The sequence below is a fragment of the Onychostruthus taczanowskii genome, unplaced genomic scaffold (assembly GCF_017590055.1).
Source record: "Onychostruthus taczanowskii isolate IOZ18803 unplaced genomic scaffold, ASM1759005v1 scaffold41, whole genome shotgun sequence".
Lineage (NCBI taxonomy): Eukaryota > Metazoa > Chordata > Aves > Passeriformes > Passeridae > Onychostruthus > Onychostruthus taczanowskii.
Genome location: NW_024501571.1, coordinates 2,874,186 through 2,892,097, shown reverse-complemented (window position 1 = coordinate 2,892,097; position 17,912 = coordinate 2,874,186). Strand labels below are relative to the sequence as shown.

Here is a 17,912-nt window from a genome sequence, read left to right as displayed (position 1 = left end):
AAAAATCTGCAGCACTCTTGGTGAATGTTTAAACATTTTCCACAAGCAAAGCTTCCAGTGTGAGTTTGCACTCTGACACAGCTTCTTACTCCACAGCATTAAGAAACCCAACTAGAAATGTGGTATGATCCATTTTGTGCTATGTGCCCACCTAGAAGTGCAGGTATCCTTCCTTTTACAGGTATGCAGAGAATTCATCCCAGCTGTCATGGTCAGCACACTCTCCCACACTCCATAGGAATCCCAGAGTTCAGACTGGATGCCCAATCTGAGAGGCTGAAGTTAAGATCAACAGATCTGTCCCTGATCACAAGCTCTGTTTACTTAACATGGTATTTTCCTGTTAACTTTATTCCAGCACAAAACTGTACATCCTGATAGAGATGGCCACGGCGTGGAACTCACAACTGCTAGGAAGTTAATCCAAAAAGCACATATTGCTGAACTTGTGCATCAGAATATGCAGGAGATGGGTCCTTGATGAGAAAGATGTTTGTTCCCTGCCCTACTCTGGAGGCCATGTCTGCAATCCTCAGTTTCTAGGATAGAACTCCTCTTCCCCGAGGATACAGCTGTGCTGCCAGCACACACCCACACTGGGCTGCTTCCTCTGCCCTGGGGATGACAGCATGTGCAGGCAATAGGGAAGCTCAGGGCTCCCAGGAACTGGATTTGCCACCACTGAGGGAAGCTGTGTACTCCCACCACTCGCACAGTGAGAGAGATGTGTTTATCTGTCACTTTCCAGGTGACAAGATCAGGCTGAATTCTGCTACAGCACCAACAACTTTACTGACTTGTGTGTACATATGAGTATTTCCACTAACAAAAACTTGTACAAGAGACAAAACTGTCTGTCTGCTGAAGATTCCTCTAAGAAGTCAGGAAGCTGATAGGACTGAGAAGCCATCACTCACATTGCATGAGGTCAGTTACTCTAATTGTACTAAATTAATGGATCTGACTCAGGGTTTCTGAGGTATGGACCCAGCACAGGTAAAACATCAAGTTTCCTGATGAAGATGCAGAACTTCCTCATACAGGGTGTGTTCTAAGGGACAGCAAGATATTTTAAAATACAGGACAAATTCTGTTGTGTTACTCTGGAAGACTCCATGCATTCTATGATAGCTGTTTTACGTTTACAGCTGCAGAACTGTAACCAACACCTAGCTTTATGATTTTAAGTCTGTGCTTTTCATTACATTCAAAGGCAACAGCACCATGGTAAAAGCAACGACATGCTTATTTGATACAATTTGCAAATAGGTAATACTTTCAGGCAGTTACTTCACTTGCTGATGACATGAAACAACATCTCCAACTCACAAATAAATATAATACAGTTTTTCATAAATTCAAGAGTTTTCAGTGGCATCAGGGGAATCCCTGACTATTGGAACTGGAATACATTTTAATAATTTAAATTTTAAACTATTAAGAAAAAACTTGTGTACTGCACTATTTGATGGATATTAGCTGTTAAATTTCTACAGGCCTGCCATTTCCCTTTTGTGGAACTATCAAGCCATTCTCTGTTATCTTCAGTATTTACCAAGCAAACTGCTGGTTAGTGCCCTGTTAGGAATGACAGATAAGTTTTTAAAAGCATAAGGACAATACCTCTGATAGTCAGAGGTCAGTCTAATAATGCTTTTGCCAACTGCCAAAACCTCTATGGAAACAAATTCAGGGAAGTGCAGTTCCCAAGTCTGAGGGCTCTTGTGAACCCCACAGGGCTCACAGACAGAGGTGAGCCTGGGCAGGTCCTGCAGGTCACCTGCCTGCTTGCACAGTGCCCTGGAACACAAAGATCTGTGTGCAAGACAAAGAATTATTTGTAAGGGCAAAGGATGAAGAATCAGACACCTCTCTTGAGTGAAAGTTCTCAAAACAGCAACAAAAAGGTAGCTGGATGGAAGGGGAAAGATGCACTCTCTCAAAGCAGCCAGTTCCCTGCTCCTGTACTCCAACATGTATCTCCACAGTGCTGCAACAGAGGCCAGCATCCAGTACTAGTCCCAGTGGATTGATACGTATTATGAAACCTTTTTTTGATCGTTTGTAACTTTTCTAATAAACCATTTAAGCTAAATAAATCCTGTGCTTGATACAGATTTTACAGGTGTACATCCTAGGGATAATTTTCCCCATGGACTGAGTGTTTTTCAAGGACAAAGTGAAAGTGAAGGAGAAAGAGGAAAAGAAGGAAGAATGATCTTGCATATAACTGCAGAACTTCGTTTTAAAATAAGCAGTACAAGAGTGAAAGCTGTTTTCTGGAGCAGAAATAGGAATTTCAGCTGAGTCCACAAGCAGTTTTGCCTTCCTCAGCTGTTTCCTAATCCCTTCTGTCACAGCACCCAGCCTGGAGCTCATTTGCACTTCTGGCTTTCTCTCTTTGCTTCCTCTCCTCCAATTAGGAAGAGAGATCAGATAAGGAGCTGCAGGTAAACCCTGTGCACAGAGAAAGGAAGACACTCTACGTCAGGGAACACCCACTCAAAACCAGATGAGAAGTGCCTGGGTAAGGAGACCGAGGAGAAGGGCAGGGAGAGCGTGCAGGTGGATACTGGTACACAGTAACAACAGGCATGGGTCTGGGGACACCTGGACTTGAAGCAGTTGGAGAAGCAGGGTAGCAGTAGCGTGTCTCGAGCAGAGGAGGCCAGAGCACAGCCCTTTATACAGCCTGGACACAAAATTCCCAAGTCTCACAATTCCTCTGCTTGTAACAGCCATCCATAACCACCGTGGCAAACTGTATTTGACTGTCCTCTAACCAATGTTGGTCCACACAAGTAAGAGGTAATCTATACTGTCCCTTGGGGTTCTCTTGCCCTCAAAAGAGAGGTCTGAGCAGAGGGTCCAGGAGCAACATCCTGCTGGATCATCATTGGTGGTATCAGCAAGAAGGCTTGAGACAGAATCCCCATCCTCAGTTAGCTCTTAAGAAGAAATACACATATGTAAACAGATTAGGAAGTTGCCAGCCACCAGGTTAAAATAAATGCCTCAAGAATGAAAAGTGAAGGACTTGAGAGTTAGACAGCACCAAGGTTACAGCTGCTGGTGCATGTGGATCTCAGCACAGACTGTTAACTGTGATGCAACCACTGAAGCTGGACTAAAGCCAAATTTACATTCCACTCCTACCACACTGACCTAAACCTCATCTGGGCACAGGCCCATCTATCTACTCCTGTGGCATTTGTATCTCCAAACAAAGCAACCCTCCCCCTTCACCACAACCTTCAACACTGTCCCTCAAGTTTTTGTTACAAGGTGAGAAGAGAGCGTCTCAAATGATGAGCACAGATCTCCAAAACATTTTTGCTCCTCTGGTCCCTGACAAGTTCCCACATGATATTAAAGCAACCCACTTGAATCAAATTTCCCAGGAGAGCTCAACAACTCCATACTCCAGAGGCCAGCCTGAGATTTTTGGCTGCTCAGTTTGCAGAAAGAGAGCTCTCCTGGAAGAGAAATTACAGGAGCTAGGCTTACATATGTGCACAACACGTGGTCAAGCATGCTAAAAAAGAAAAAAGGCCCCAATTTCAAACTGTGTCCAAAACCTACCAGAGAGGTCTCGCAGAGCAAACGAACTGACAGCAGCACATAAAACATTCAGTCACACAAGCATCAAGAAAAGCAATGAGCCACATCCAAACCACAGAAAATATGAATTTTAGCACCATTCATTTAACATTTCCTTATAGCTTTATTAAAGTATTTTTTAAAGCTTATTTGTTTCTCAGGATCTGTTCAAATCAATACTGATCACTGCCACACATGCAGGAATGTCAGTTGAGACAGACTAAATGTGACAGGAACACAGAATGAACCAAGGCCAAAGTGCACACACCTTCCAACCAGTCATTTCCATGTGTCCATGGTCAAGTGGAGATAGCACCACAGGAAAGCTGGTGTTCACAAGGCACTCTGAAACTGCCAGGTGCTATTGCCAACTACTGACATGTAGGTATTTCCAGTTCTAAGAGGTTACCTGGTTATTTCAATACCTCAAAAAAGGCCAATTACAATGTGGTTCTGCTTGTAAATGGAGTTCATTCTCTGCTACTTCACAGGCTGTTCTCTTTCCCCCTTTTGGGCTTTTCAAACCAAATCCCACAGAAAAAGAGATGAAGGGAAATCTGAATTAAAGGTGGCAGTTCTCCCAACTTTCACCTACACAGAAAGCAGCACTGCAGCATTCCTGACCAACATGGGAGATTCCAGGATGAAATTATGCCTTTCCCTTTTCATGTCTATTTAGGAAAGACTCTGAATGCAATTAATCACACAAATAGCACTACACATCTAGAAGAAAATGTCAGAATTGCCATCAGGTAGGTGAGAAGCCTGAATCAGCAACAAACCCAAGAACCAAGTTTAGCCAACTTACCATCATATAAGGGTCATCCACAATAGGATAAATATAATCTGTCGTCTGGACTAATGACAAACCTCCGTGTCTTAATGGAATAACACAAGTGTCCATTCCAATTCCTGCAAAGACAGAAATCCATGAGTGAGGTTGGTAACTGTGCCCTAAATTATCTGCTGCTATTAACAAAAGAGTTCATAAAACATGTCTGTGAAATACAACTCCTAACATTGCCTAAACAGACAAGGCAAATTCCTTTGCCAGAAAAAGCACATAGCGCAAGTAAGAGGGAAAAACAAGCAAAGAAAGAAAACTCCTGGTTGGAACAGAACACAAGTGCAAATGGCTCAAGGCAAGAACTAAACTACAATGTTTTTTATTCTTTTGCAGCAGCATAACAGCACATCAAAAACATCTGTGTTTTTATGTAAGTACATTTAAAGTTAAGAGGAACTAAGTACACTGATATTGCCAAAAGCAAATAGGTTTTCCTGTCACTCTGATCTCAACAAAAACACAGTGACAGTTGTGAAGGGACACAGCATCTAATAAAGGACATTCCCTCACTTCAGAAGTCACAGCCCAGGCCCTTGGTGAAAGATGATTCACCCACTTGGAGCTTCAGCAACTGCATTAGCCTTGCCTGGCACAGCTGGAAGGCTGCAGAGCACCTGAGAGATACAGAACTCCTTGGAGAAAACCACAGCTCTGAGCACCACAGCCTTTTCCCTGGCAGTGGATATTTCAAACACAACATGTGATACTAGAACCCCCCAGCATTTGCTGCCACAGAAGAGCCCACACCAAAGGGGCAGGTGACAAATCACAACATGCTGGCTGACCACACTCCCCTGTGGATAGCCTTGTGTCCTGCAGCAATGGCAGGAAGCTTACCTCCTTCCTGGGCTGGCAGCAAGCTACCTGGAATTACTCTGCATGCCCCACAGGGCAGGAGTCTTCAAAATAGCCCATTTTTAGGGAGCAGATGTCACACAGGAACTTTTCACCATGTATTAATGAAACACACTACCCTAGCAAGAGCTACAAAGCAGTGTTTGCAGTGTCCTGTACAGGGATGGAACAAGCTGCTGTCATCTGAGGGGACAGAGGTCTGCCAGGCCATCAGTGTATAGGTGGAGAGGATCTTGCCTCTCCTGCTTAGAGAGGAAGGAGATCTTGCCTTGGAAGAGAACACATACTAACAAGCTCCCAAGCAGTAATTTAGGGTTGCTCAATCTCCAGAGAAGCTCCCAAGCCACTATGCCTCCAGGGAAGGGCACTGAAGCAGTTACAGAGAAGTGGTCCAGGTGCAGGAGCTGTTTTGCCCTCAGTTCACCTATTCATGCCATAATGCTGCAAAACCAACCCTGTTTGACATACAGACCAAGGGGCTGGGATGATGGTCCTTCTGAGGCTGTGTTAATGTTCCACCAAAACAGGTCTGAATAACAAGTGAATTTGTTCAGAGCCATGACTGATTTCAGATCCATAACAGCTCTGAGAATAAACATCAGATTAAAAAGTTTCTTACTCACAGTTGTATTTAAGTTTGCTCTGGGTAATGTCTCTTGGAGAACTAAAAAGGGGAGAACCTGCTGCTGGCAACCTCCCTCCTGACTGTATTTCAAAAGCATGATGCCCATGCACAGGTGGCAAAGTTACATGTTTATACCTTTTAAGCACAAGACATCAAAGACAAATCTCACACCAAACTTATCCAAAGACACATTTGCTAAAGGGGTACTCATCACAAAAGCATATTTTAAAAGAGATCTGAACTGTTCACCTTTTATTATTAACAGATTTTCTGTTACATAGTATCACACCTACACATTGAAGGCTTAAATCTACTTTTATACCTTTTCATATAGCTGTAGAAGAAAAGTCTACTAGAAGTTCCATTATTGTTTAGAGCCTGTAAGTTTGTAAGAGAAAAGAAATCTAAATCAAACTACTGGTGATTTTAGAAAATTGTCAAACTGAAATGCTGCTGTGAACACCTTACTTAATATAGAAAAATACATATAAATAGCAATTTGGGGATGAAAAAAAGATGGCAGTGTCCTCTACCAGGGAATATTAAATGATAGTGCCACCCCAGCTTCACACACAATTGCTGCTTAGATACTTCATACAAAGATCCCCATTGTTTAAGCAGGAGCATGGGTGCCTTACTAATCTCTGATTATATTCAATCTCTACCAGAATAGTGGGTTGCAACCTGTTAGCCTGCTAATAGACAATTAGCAATGTCGATATAATTTTAAATAAGGTTATTGAACACTAAACTGATAATAACTTCAGAATAAATGCTCCATTGATATTCCTAAATTGAGGGGAAAAAAACCATTCTGCATTGCAAAGAGATTGAATATGCAGGGCTGAGTAAATAGACAAACAGAATTAAAAGTGTCATTAAACACATTATCTACATTAATTTATCTATATCAATATTAGGTACAGTAGCTGGTATCAAAATACCTACGTTTGCCCTGTTCCCCATGTAGGTGGCTTGTGCAGGTTGTTTTCCCTTATTGCTTGCATCATTGTGCAAATATCAAAGAGAAAGTGAAGCTGGCAAGAACACAGAGGTCTTGGAAAGGCAGCCTTTCCCAGGCAGCTTCTACAGGTGAGCAAAAGAGTTAGAGTGGGGAACAAGGAAAGGACTCAAAGGAATAATGACAATTGTGAAACAATTCACTCCCAGTCCGCTGAAGCAAGGAAGTTCTCTTGCTCACTTTTTGTGACCCAGGAACAGAGGGGAGGGAGATGGGAAATTCACCTGGGAGTCATCCAAATTCATTCATCCATTGCATCAAATTCCAAATGCAATGCACGAACATAAAAGTCTAGAAATTAACTGAGAGGATTTCAGTTTGCACAGCATCTACTGGGGGAAAGGGAGGAGCAGACCAATACCTAAGCATGTTGCCATCACAATGGCCATTCCTGAGTGTTTTGCCTTTGTATTTGAGTGCACTGCAGGATGTTAAATAATTAAGATAATATTCTTGTATCCCAGATGCCAACAAATGACAGCATGAGATTCATTCTTCAGCTTTCTGGATGCTGTGCATGCATTATACAACACACAGTTTTCAAACTGGTTAAACAAACCACAAATGTGATCGTGTCACCAAGTAAACCTAGCAGAAGGGCAACCAGCGTGTCCAGAGCAGCAACTACTTACCCAGCCTGGGCATAACTGCCCCCAGGAACTGTTCATCTTCCTGAAAATGGTTTTCTTGTAGAGATTCCAGCAGTTTCTGTAAGACATCCTGCGGCACTTTGCAGCCTGTGCCCTTCAGTTCAGTGAATCGGGTCAGACGGAAGCTCTTGTCCAGTTCGTAACTTTCTGGGTTAAAGGACTCCCGAACAGACATGGTTCTCTCCCACAGACTGCCGGCCTCTCCCACCCCAGAGCAACGGGATCAGTTTCTCTGCTGATCAGTCTTATTGAAAAATAAAAATAACAATTAAAAAAAAAGGAACATTGGAAAGTCCCGTGACCTGCAAGAAAACGTGTTTTCCACATGGTGCAAGTGCTTGCTATGGTTGTTCACCTGTTAAGACAGGTGTGCGCATCTCACATAACTCATTTCCCTACGACTACAAAGGGATGACTTCTCATCCTATCTTCTGACATTTAAAACTACAACTGTGCCAGGTGAATCAGAGAATTAAGTTCTTTTCCAGATATGCTGCGTAAGGTTTTCATTAAAAAAAAGAATCTAACACACTTACCGTCCTCATTTAACACAGAGGTAATGAAAGAAATAATAGTTCCCAGAGCACAGAGGCCAACTTCCAAAAGGCAGCCTGGGCCCTGATCCTGCAGCATGCTCAGCAGAGACATCTGTTTGCACTCAGCTCAGTGTGGGGTCATAACTTTAGCCATTAACATATTAATCTCAAAAATAGGATGCTTTTCAAATAATGGCTCTGATTCAGTCCTGAAGTAAGAAGCTGAAGTTTCATAATACACCTGTACTCCTTGGGAGGAAACACAGTCCTGGTGTTGTGTTGGCACAGGTAGCAGAAGAACAAAGAGGCTGTATTGAAGCAGAGTGCTTCACCTTTTAGCATGCCAGTTTACCTTTTAGCATGTTCACAGACAAAAAAATGCTGAAAAGTTTCTTGCCTCTTCAGCCCTTTTTTAGTCAACTAATGATACGGAAAATCAGACAATTGTCCATTAAAACAGTAATGTAAAAAGACACTGATGCAATTCATTTAATAAAATTCTTAACAATGCATGTCTAATTTTAGAACGTTTTTCCACTCTGACTCACATCCACCACACTCCAAAACTAATAAGAGGCCTGAGACACTGACTTCTAAACAGGAACGGCTGTGATAAAATACAATTCATCTTTCTCAGAGAACAAGTTTTCAGGAATTACCAAAAGCAATCTGTCTAGTAGTAGTTTCTTAGAAAGCAAAGATCCTATGTAACAGCAACAAGAACAGAGTTCAGAGGCATCACTGACAAAACCTGATACTGATGGTCATGCCCTAATGAGGTTAAGCTGAAAAGAAGAATTCAAGGGACTCGTATTTGCCAAGTTCAGCTTTGCTAAATGAAAGAAAGAAGTAAATCTACAGACTGTGCTGTATCTGCCCTCCATGGCACTTATTAACAAGCACATCTGTTCCATAAACCTTTAAGTCAATTTATTGTCTGCAATTTGTAGGAACTGAAGTTTTAAGTTCCCTGAGAACTTTTGATGTGGAGCCCAACTCCCCTTCACTGTGTTTTCCCTCCTTCTCTGGGAGGTGTGGCACTTATTTAAAACAAATCTTCCAAAGCCTAGGCTCGGGCAGAAATCCAAACTCTAGTTACAAGAACGTGTCTTGGATGAGCAATGAATTCAGTTCCTAGCCGTTGTCTTCCAATGCAAGACACTAAGCACTTGCAAAAAAAAAAAAAGTGTCTGGAAAACAACCTGTCAACAGAAATAGGAGACAAAAGCTTTTCAAGGAGGGAGGGATTTTTTTTTCTTCATTCTTTTTTAACGCTTCATTCTAATTAATTCCAGAAAACTATAAAAAGCAGCTTGCCACATAAGAGAAACATCATCCTTCATCTAACCAATAAGTGCAACAAGCTTAGCACCCCCTGCCTACTTACACAGGGATGGATGCAGAGGCCACAGCCTACCAGGAAATTTTTGAACCCTCGAGGACTGCAAGGACACAGTTCCCCCGTTTGGCAACAACTCGTGAAACAAACAACATGATTTAATTTAATGGAAAACATCCCCAGTGAAACAATACGGTAACTTCTAATAAAGATCTGATTAAAGCTGCGTGCAACTGTGTAATTCGCAGACTCCCATGGGAGCAACATTCCAAGTTTTGGTGACTTCGGTGGTCACAGCACCGAGCCTAGCAGAGTTCACGAAGAGTTTGGACAACTCTCAGGCACAAGGTGTGATTCTAGGGGCTGTCTTGTGCAGAGCCAGCAGCTGGACTGACGGCACTTGAGAGTCCCTGCAACTCAGAACATTCTGCGATTCTGGCAGTCCATGCAGCATTGCGATGTGAGTGACAAGCATCCCTCCCCAGCAGCAGACAACACCTCCTAACCCAGACGTTTCTTACTTTAAAAGAGCGGCATAATAAATATTAAAAGCTAAAGTTTAACCCTTGCCTTCCTAAAGAGCAGAGAGAGGGGAGCACAGGAGCCAAAAGTGGGGGAGGGAGGGAGAACTGGAGCCAGCAACATACCCCAAACAAACCCCAGCGCACCCACGGCCAGCCCGACCGCCCGAGACACACGAGGCGAGGCGCTGCAGCCACCATCGATCCGGGGAATGCGGCGGGCAGCGCTGCGGGCAGACATGGCTCCGGGACACCTTAAATTTCCAGCCGCTGCCTTTAGAGGCAAACCCGGGGCCTTCGCTGCCGCTCTTTGTGCGGCCGGAGAGGCGGCGGGGGAAGAGGACGAGGAGGAAGAAGCTGCGCGCGGAGCGGCGGTGCCAGCGGCCCCTTCCCGGGGTGCGGCGGGGACGGAGCCCGCGGGTGTCCGACCGCGGTGTCCCCCGTGTCCCCACGTGCAGGTACGGTGTCACCGGGGCGGGGTTCACCCCTCGCTGGCGGGGTGGGATGTTGGGAGCAGCCACCCCCCCACGCCGACTGTCCGTAATGGGGAGGGAAAAAAAAAAATGTCGGCGGGCGAAAAATTTAACCCGTCCGCTGCCGGCGGCCAAATTTTTTTAAAGCGGCCGCATCGCGGTGAGGCGCTGCCCCCCCATCCCCGCTCCTTCCTCCGCCCTTCCCCCGGGGCCGGGCCGAGGGAGGGCGGCGGGGCCCGGGCCAGGCGGGCACCCCGCGCCCCGGCCGCGCCGCGCCACCCCCCGCGCCCGACCCGGCGGGAACGGCGGAGGCGAATTCCCCTTTAAATCTCCCCGCCTTGCACCCCCCCTCCTCCTCCTCCTCCCTCCTCAGGTCTCCCTCTCACCGGCTCTCGCCGCCTCCTCGCCCTCCGCCTCCTCCCGCGAACGGGACTCCCAGCGCGGTCCCACAATGCACCGGGCGCGACGGGCTCCCTCAGCGCCGCCTGAATAGAAAATGCCGCCGCCGCCGCCGGGCACGGGGGGGTTAAACCCCCCCCTTTTCCTCCCTTTCCCTGCTTTTCCCTCCCTTTCCCTCCCGCCTTCCCGCCCCCTCCCGCTCCCCCTCACGCCGCATCCCACGCGCGTTCCCGCGCGGGGGCGCGCGCCGTTGCAGCGCGACATGTCGCGACACCGCCTCCCCCTGACGCCCCCGCCCCTCGGCTCGGCACGTGTGGGCAGCCCGGGTGTGTGTGGGGGGTCTGGTCCCTTCATGCAATCCCGGAATATCGAGGCTGGGAGAGACCTTTAAGATCGAGCAGTCCGAGGCAGCGCTGCCGCTGTAACCCCTTAGATGCTAAACCGCATCGCCCAGCGCCCGACCCGGCAACTCTTGAACCCGGCTCCGGGGACCGGGACTCCACCACCTGTCTGGGCAGCCTAACAGGGAAAAATTCTTCAGTATGTAATCTGAATCTCCCCTGTCTCCGTTTAGGCCATTTCCCCTAATCCCAGAATTGATTAGAAATCGATTGGAAAAGACCTCTGAGATCGAGTCCAGCCTGTGACCAAACACCGCCGTGTCAACCGGACCGTGGCACTGAGTGCCGCTTCCAGGCTGTCCTCAAACACCTCCAGGAACGGTGACTCCACCAGCTCCTTGGGAACCTGCCCTAATGACTAATCATCCTTTCTGTGGAGAAATTCTTCCTCACACAGGCTGATGTTACCCCTGAGAAGCATGAGTCTGCCTGTAGAATTCCTTGCTCGGACACCTTCAATATGAAAACTTTGAGATCGGGAACAATTTGCGTGGGAAATTTAACCAGAGCTGAGGAGACCTGGCACTTGCAGAGCCAGGTGCTCCACTGATGCTGAATTTTGCCCAGAAACTGGACAAAAAGTCACATTTGATCCACGTCACACCAAAATGTTGGGCAAGAAGGAAAGTGAGAGGGTCAAATGGACCTGACAATGGGCAAAATTTGGCCAACATCAAATTTTTCTGAGTGCAGAGCCAAGACAGTGGCCCCAGGGAGATAGAAGTCATTTCCTCAGGTGTCGTCTCCAAGGGGTTTGATTTGTGGCCCGTGGAAGGCTGCAGGTACCACAGCAGGAGCACTGCGATGTGGCTGGTTGTGTCAGCTGGTGACATTTTTTACCCAGAATGTGGTTTTGAGCATGCTTCAGGAAAAACGTTATCCTGTTTTGCAGCAGGTGGTGATGGGTTCAGCACAACTCTAGGAAGCTGTGGTGTGTTTTAGTAGCCAACAGCCAGGATTGTCACAGACTACTTGCTCAAGTCCACCCTTTTCCATCACTGATTTGCAAAGTATCCCATTTTTTCTTATGCATTTAATATGCAGACCACTGGAATACAACATGTCTTTAACGTGTCTGATTTCCAGTGTCTTCTCCGTTCGTTTTTATCCCTGAAATTGCTTTTTGTGCTTCCAAAGACCCTTTCCCCAAATGGTTAAAGTCAGGATTCAGATGAATCTCTTGCTTTATGTGCAAGACAAGTTTTCTCTAGAAAGGAGGGAATTTCTGTGTTAGGGACACCACAGGGCCCAGATTACATTTCCAAATAGATAAAACAGGCACTTTGCTTCATGTAATTTGCAGTTAAGTACCTAATTAAGTAATTGCCTGTTAATTCAAAGATTGCTTTTCCTGCAACTGGTTTTGAAAAAGTCTTGTCTAAAAACAAGCAGAAAGAGGAAAAAAAAAATAAACTGTTGCTTTCTTTGCCTGATTTTAATTACTCTTTTTATCTCCCAGAGAATGTAGTGCCCCAGGACTGTGGTGCAGGGGACCAGAGGTGCATGGGAGCTCCCGGCACTGAGCACATTTAGGAAGTCACTAATATTTGTATAATTAATTGATTTTCAGGCTCCTCCATGTTGCTCTCTGAAAGCATTTCAAGCTCGACACACAGAAGCTGTTTCTCAGTGAGCAGCTGTGGGGCGTTTGGCTGATGGTTTTGACAGCAGAGATGAATTGAGGACGTGGCATCTGCAGTCCTGACCTGGAATTTGAACCCTTCAGTGCCTCTCCCTCCTCCCAGATGGAGAGAGGCGGAAGATCTCGGAATCTTCTGATTGCCATCGATCTGATTTTGCTGAGCACTGGCCTTGTATCACGTCCGTGTGTTCCTTGAGAGATGATTTCAATCTGAAAAAAAGCCCTGTAAGTATCTTGAGAGCTGGAAATCAGATGCTCTGATCTAACATTTCTCCAGCATTTAGCCATTACCTCTACAACAAGCACCTAATTTAAAAAAAAAACCCAAACATGAAGCATAAGGAAAACTGTGAGATAACATTGCTGATTTTGAGCCCTGACTTACATGATTTTCTTTCTGATATTTTTGGAGGGAAGAGGGAATTGGATCATATTTTTATCTTTTTTTTTTTCCCCCACGTCTGTAAGGACTAGACATTTCTTTAACAGAGGGGAAAATAAAATAAATTGAGATCTCCAGGTGGTAACATGGCTGAAAGAAAACATGAATACTTGGAAATTCGTGCTCATTAGTACTGGCACAGATGTGACTCTGTAGAGCTGAAGCTAACCAGGACCAGGGTATAGAGATGAGAACTGCACATAATTGAAGCCCTGATTAATTAAAAGCAATTTCTTGGCACAGACAATGATGGAGCACCCTTGAGTGGATGTCCCTGCACATGTCCCTGTGGATGTGTGCCCCAGGCCCTGCTGCCTGTGCTGGGGTGAGGCTTTGTGTGGGTGGGCAAGGGGTAGAAAAGTGGCTTTGCCAAGGAAGCCAAGCCAAGGGGAGCAGTGAGCCACCTCTCCACTGCTGCTTCAGGTGTGCTGCTGCACCCAGGTGCTTCTCCAGGGGCCCCATGCTTGGAACAGCTGCTGGAGGAAGTGTGGCATCAGGAAGGGAATCCTGTGCACACAGGGGAATGTCCTTTTCATGCAGGATCACAAACAAAACCCTGAAAGAGTAGTGATGGATGCAGCAGCCCTGGGGAGGCCCCACACTGCTGGAACCAACAGCTTCATGGAACGTTTTCCTGGAGTCCAACAGTGGTTTTCTAGACTTAAAAACTGATCACATTTCCTTTCCTCCCTCCCTCCCAAAGGCTTTTTTGTCATCTGTGTCCAAAACCTCCAGCAGAAACTCCATGATTGGAGCGATTTGGTCCAATGCCATGAGAAGGGACTGCTCCACACACTTTAGGAAGAGCGAAAAGGAGGAAGAAAAGAAGGTAGAGCCCTCTGTGCTGTGCCTGATCACTCATCAAAGCCAGCTGCCTCCTGTGCTGGCTTGAGGACATGACAGATGTCTGTAGCCTTTACAGGTGCAGGGCCTGCATTTCATCAGTCTTTTTTCCATGGATGACCTGGAGTGTGGATTATTAGCAGCTCAGATTTCTTGGGCCAAGGTGCTTTGTTGTGTACACATCCGGGTTAAATCTAAGCAATATTTCTGATCCATGTAGGCTTCTGACTCAGTCCTGCATCTTTGGTGTTTACAAAATGATCAGAGTTTGAACTCTCCCTGTTCTCTTTCTTAAATGTCAGCAGATTTTTTTTTAATTTTTTTTTTTTAATAAAACAATGCAGCCTTCCCCTGTGGTGTTTGTGACCAAGAAACTGTGGCATCACAAGAGCATGAGGAAATACTGGCTGATTAAAACCAGGGTAAGAAATGACAGCGAAAGTGCTTGTAATTTTTTTTTTCCTCATTTCAGAATTCACAATGAAGTGGCTGGTAAAATGGGACCAGCTGGTTCAGCCCCACTAGGGCTGAATACAATGTTTAATGTGCTGAAACTACTTCCACTGGCAAACTTTAGTGTGATAATTTAATTTCTCATGTAAAGCACATCTCACAGCATGGCTTTTTCCTTACCTCCCTCTGTTTTGACAAAGTAAAGTAAGTTTGGGCTATTGTTGGCTTGCTTTGGCTTGTTCTTTTTGTCTTTTTCCTGCCTCTCATTAATATACAAGTGGTATTAAATAGTAATGATGCCAGTATTGACCTCTGCTGTGCCTTGCTGTTGGCTCGTTTTTGCTTCAAGGAGCAGATGTTCTCTGTCTTTGTTTTCTGTTGCCAAACGGGGACTTTGCCCCTTTAACCTTTGATAAGGTGCTTTAATAATCTCTGATGTGAGATTTTATCAAAAGCCAAGTAAATCATACCTGCCTGGCAGCTTCTTTTAAACATTCCCATCGTGGTTTACAGCAGTTCCAGAAAGTGCAGTTTCCTCTGTGTTTTTGCAGGCTGTATTTATCCCCTGCACCCAGCTGAGCATCCTCCATGGAGGGAGCACCCACGGCAGGGATCCTGGGGTTCTGCTCCTGGATGATGCTCCAGCTACAGTCCCTATCACCCTGTAGCAGTCAAACAGGGTGATGTTTCCTGTCAGTGATCTCTGGGGTCTGACTAGACTCGCCTGGACCCCATTTTCCATCAGTTGCTGAGGTGGGATGGGGAGGCTGGGAGCTGCTGCTGGGGTCTTGGTGCTTGTTCCCTTGCTGTTTGTTCCCTTGCTGTGTGCCCAGAGAGGGGCTCCTGGCTGCTTTTGCACCAGCATTTAAACACCACTGTGCTGTAAAGCTGCTCTAACCCTTCCTATGAAGAGGCACCCTCGCAACATCTGTCTCTTCCTCATCCTTTTTGCAGCATTTCATACTTTATTCCTGCACTTGGCCACCCCAAAAGCCACAAGGGAAAGTTCACTTCCCAGTTTCTATTTGTTTTTTTTTTTTTTTTCCCAAGCCCCTACATGTCTTGTACAAGCAGCCACCATCCCTGGGGTGGTGAGGGCTCTCCCCAGGGTGGCTAGGCTGAGTTGTACCTCAGGTGGAAGCATGCCTGGCTATGGGAAGCCTTGTGGGCAGTTTGGGAAGGTGGCATTTTGTGTCTGAGATGTGCTCTCCCATGGCCTCTTCCAGTGTTAGTGGCTGCTTCTGCTGAACCCCTTTTGGATTTACACACATCTCTGCAAAACTGCATTGGATTTGGTATTCCCACTCTGCCTTTGCTCTCTTGGCCTGTCACATGTGGGGGAAACATTTAATGGAGCCCCTTTGTTCTGCCAGTCTGGGGCAGCAGGCACAGCACAGCTGCTCTTTGTTACTGGCCACCACACAGAAAATAAAACAATCACACGGGCCTTGGTGAGGCAGCAGCCTCTGCCACACTCCCCTCAGTGCCACTGCCCAGCCTATGTGGGAACCACTTCCTTCCCCCTCCAGACCTGGAAGTTCACCTGTGCTGACAACATCTGCACTGGGGACAAGGCTCGTGCCTTGCAGTGCCCACTAGAATGCTCCTTGTGTCCTTCTCCCTCTGCAGGTCTTCGTGTCCCTAAGCCACATCCCACCACACTGAGCCTGGGCATCCCCAAACATTTCCCACTTCCTTTGGCAGGGATGTGCCCTGGGCAGAGCTGCTCCTGCAGTGTTGGCAGGGGCACAACCCCATCGTCACCACCATGGCCTTTGGTCCCAAGCACAGCCAGTGCTTTTCTGTGCCAGGGTTTTCCCAAGGCTGGAGCCTGTAAATAATCCAGGAGTGTCTCCTCCTGCACAGCTCTGCACTCTGCTCCCTCTCTTTGTTTCAGAGTGAGCTCTGTGGTTCTGCCAGCCAGAGCTGCAGCCACCAGATACAGGCTCCCTTGGGATGAACCTCCAACACTGACTTCCCAAATTACTGTCTGGAGCGATGGGTGCAGCCGAGCTGAGCCAGCAATCCCATTCCAGCTGCTGGCACGTGCCAAAACATCTGCCTGCCTGTGCTGTGCTTGTTGATGGAGCTGTGAGCAGCTCCCAGCATGTCATTTAAGAATATAAATTGAGTTCCTCCGAGCTGGAACCACCTGCTTCAGATAATTTCTCTGGCAAGGAGTCTTCTTTTTCTCCATCCAGGATTTTCCTGCTTTCCTCTGCTGCCAACCCTGTGCAGTAGCTGAGGGGGTTGGTACTGATGGGTGGGAATTTAGGTGAATCCAGAGGGGAAATATCCTGCTGCCAAAGCATAGCAGAGGGCAAATGTGCTGTTTAAACCATAGAATTTTAGAATCCCTGACTGGTTTGAGTTGAAACCTAGTCTAGACCAAACCCCTGCCATGGACAGGGGCAGCTTTTGATCTATTGAGTTGCTCAAGGCCAACCTGGCTTCGAACACTTCCAGGGATGGGGCACCCAAAGCTTTTTGAGATGCCAGGCACTTCTTGATCCCACTAAGGCTGGTGGGATGAGCAAGCAGGGAAACAAACACTCTGGGAAAAGAGGTGGCTGTTGCAAGGAGCAAAATTACCTCAGCAGACCTGGAAGTCAGGGGTGTGGGAGTGAAGGATGCTGATGCTCCCAGCTTCCCTTTTCCCTCCCTAGGGTGACATGCAGCCAGCCCTTCAGGTCTGTCCCTGTCCCTTCTCCTCCTTCTGCCCCAGCAGTGTCCATTAGCTGAGTATGTAATTAGGATCCCCTAAACACACCTGAACTGCTGTCTGTTGAAACAAAGCTGAATCCCACCCAGAATTGTGCCAACCAGGCACTTAAAACTTGAGCAAAAGGGAGAAAGTGGTTTATGTGGGAAACAGGTGTAACATCAGCAAAATGCTCTCAGAGCTGCAGGTGAGCTGCCCTGGAAGACACCAGGTGTGCCCAACACCACCTCTCATCTCCTCAGGGATAACCACTGTGCAGTGGTGTGTTTTCCCCATTGGAAAAGCAAAAAGAAACCAAACCCAAGCCCCTGAGCAGGGGCTGGGTGGTTTGTTCTCCTTGAGGGGTTGGATGTGAGCGTGTTGCCATAACAGTCTCACAGCAGAGGAGGCACTGAAACATCTCTCCTGCTCCCAGTCCAAGCTAGCAGGAGGAATGAGGATTGCTGAGCCCACAGGCAGTGGCTCCCCCAAGAAAAAACTCCTGGAAAGCCCCTGATTTACATGCACCAAGACATGCAAAGGCTGTTTCAGTGGAGTGATGGA

The 17,912-nt window shown here is 46.6% G+C and overlaps 1 protein-coding gene and 1 long non-coding RNA gene across 6 annotated transcripts in view; one reads left to right on the top strand and one right to left on the bottom strand.

Annotated features, from left to right (window-relative positions):
• Positions 1-11,020, bottom strand: part of SEPHS1 (selenophosphate synthetase 1) — a 24,752-nt gene extending 13,732 nt beyond the window's left edge. For 2 of the 3 annotated variants that reach the window (XR_005953324.1, XM_041413357.1), the window contains exons 1-3: positions 10,854-11,020; positions 7,581-7,842; positions 4,409-4,512 (exon numbers count right to left, since the gene is read on the bottom strand). Coding sequence is in view for 1 of the 3 variants with exons in the window: in XM_041413357.1 (XP_041269291.1) it covers positions 4,409-4,512; positions 7,581-7,773 (297 nt within the window). In the remaining 2 variants the exon portion in view is untranslated. Of the gene's footprint in view, positions 1-4,408; positions 4,513-7,580; positions 7,843-10,120; positions 10,260-10,853 lie in introns of those variants that run through there. The other variant, XR_005953325.1, reaches the window with a different exon arrangement.
• Positions 10,315-17,912, top strand: LOC121340544. 3 transcript variants are annotated; one of them, XR_005953328.1, is made up of 4 exons: positions 10,315-10,452; positions 12,838-13,134; positions 14,539-14,616; positions 17,785-17,912. It is a non-coding gene; the product is annotated as an uncharacterized LOC121340544 (long non-coding RNA). The 3 variants fall into 3 exon arrangements; XR_005953326.1 differs by lacking the exon at positions 17,785-17,912 and adding an exon at positions 16,545-16,796; XR_005953327.1 differs by lacking the exon at positions 17,785-17,912 and adding an exon at positions 16,545-16,796 and having other exon boundaries at positions 13,892-14,616.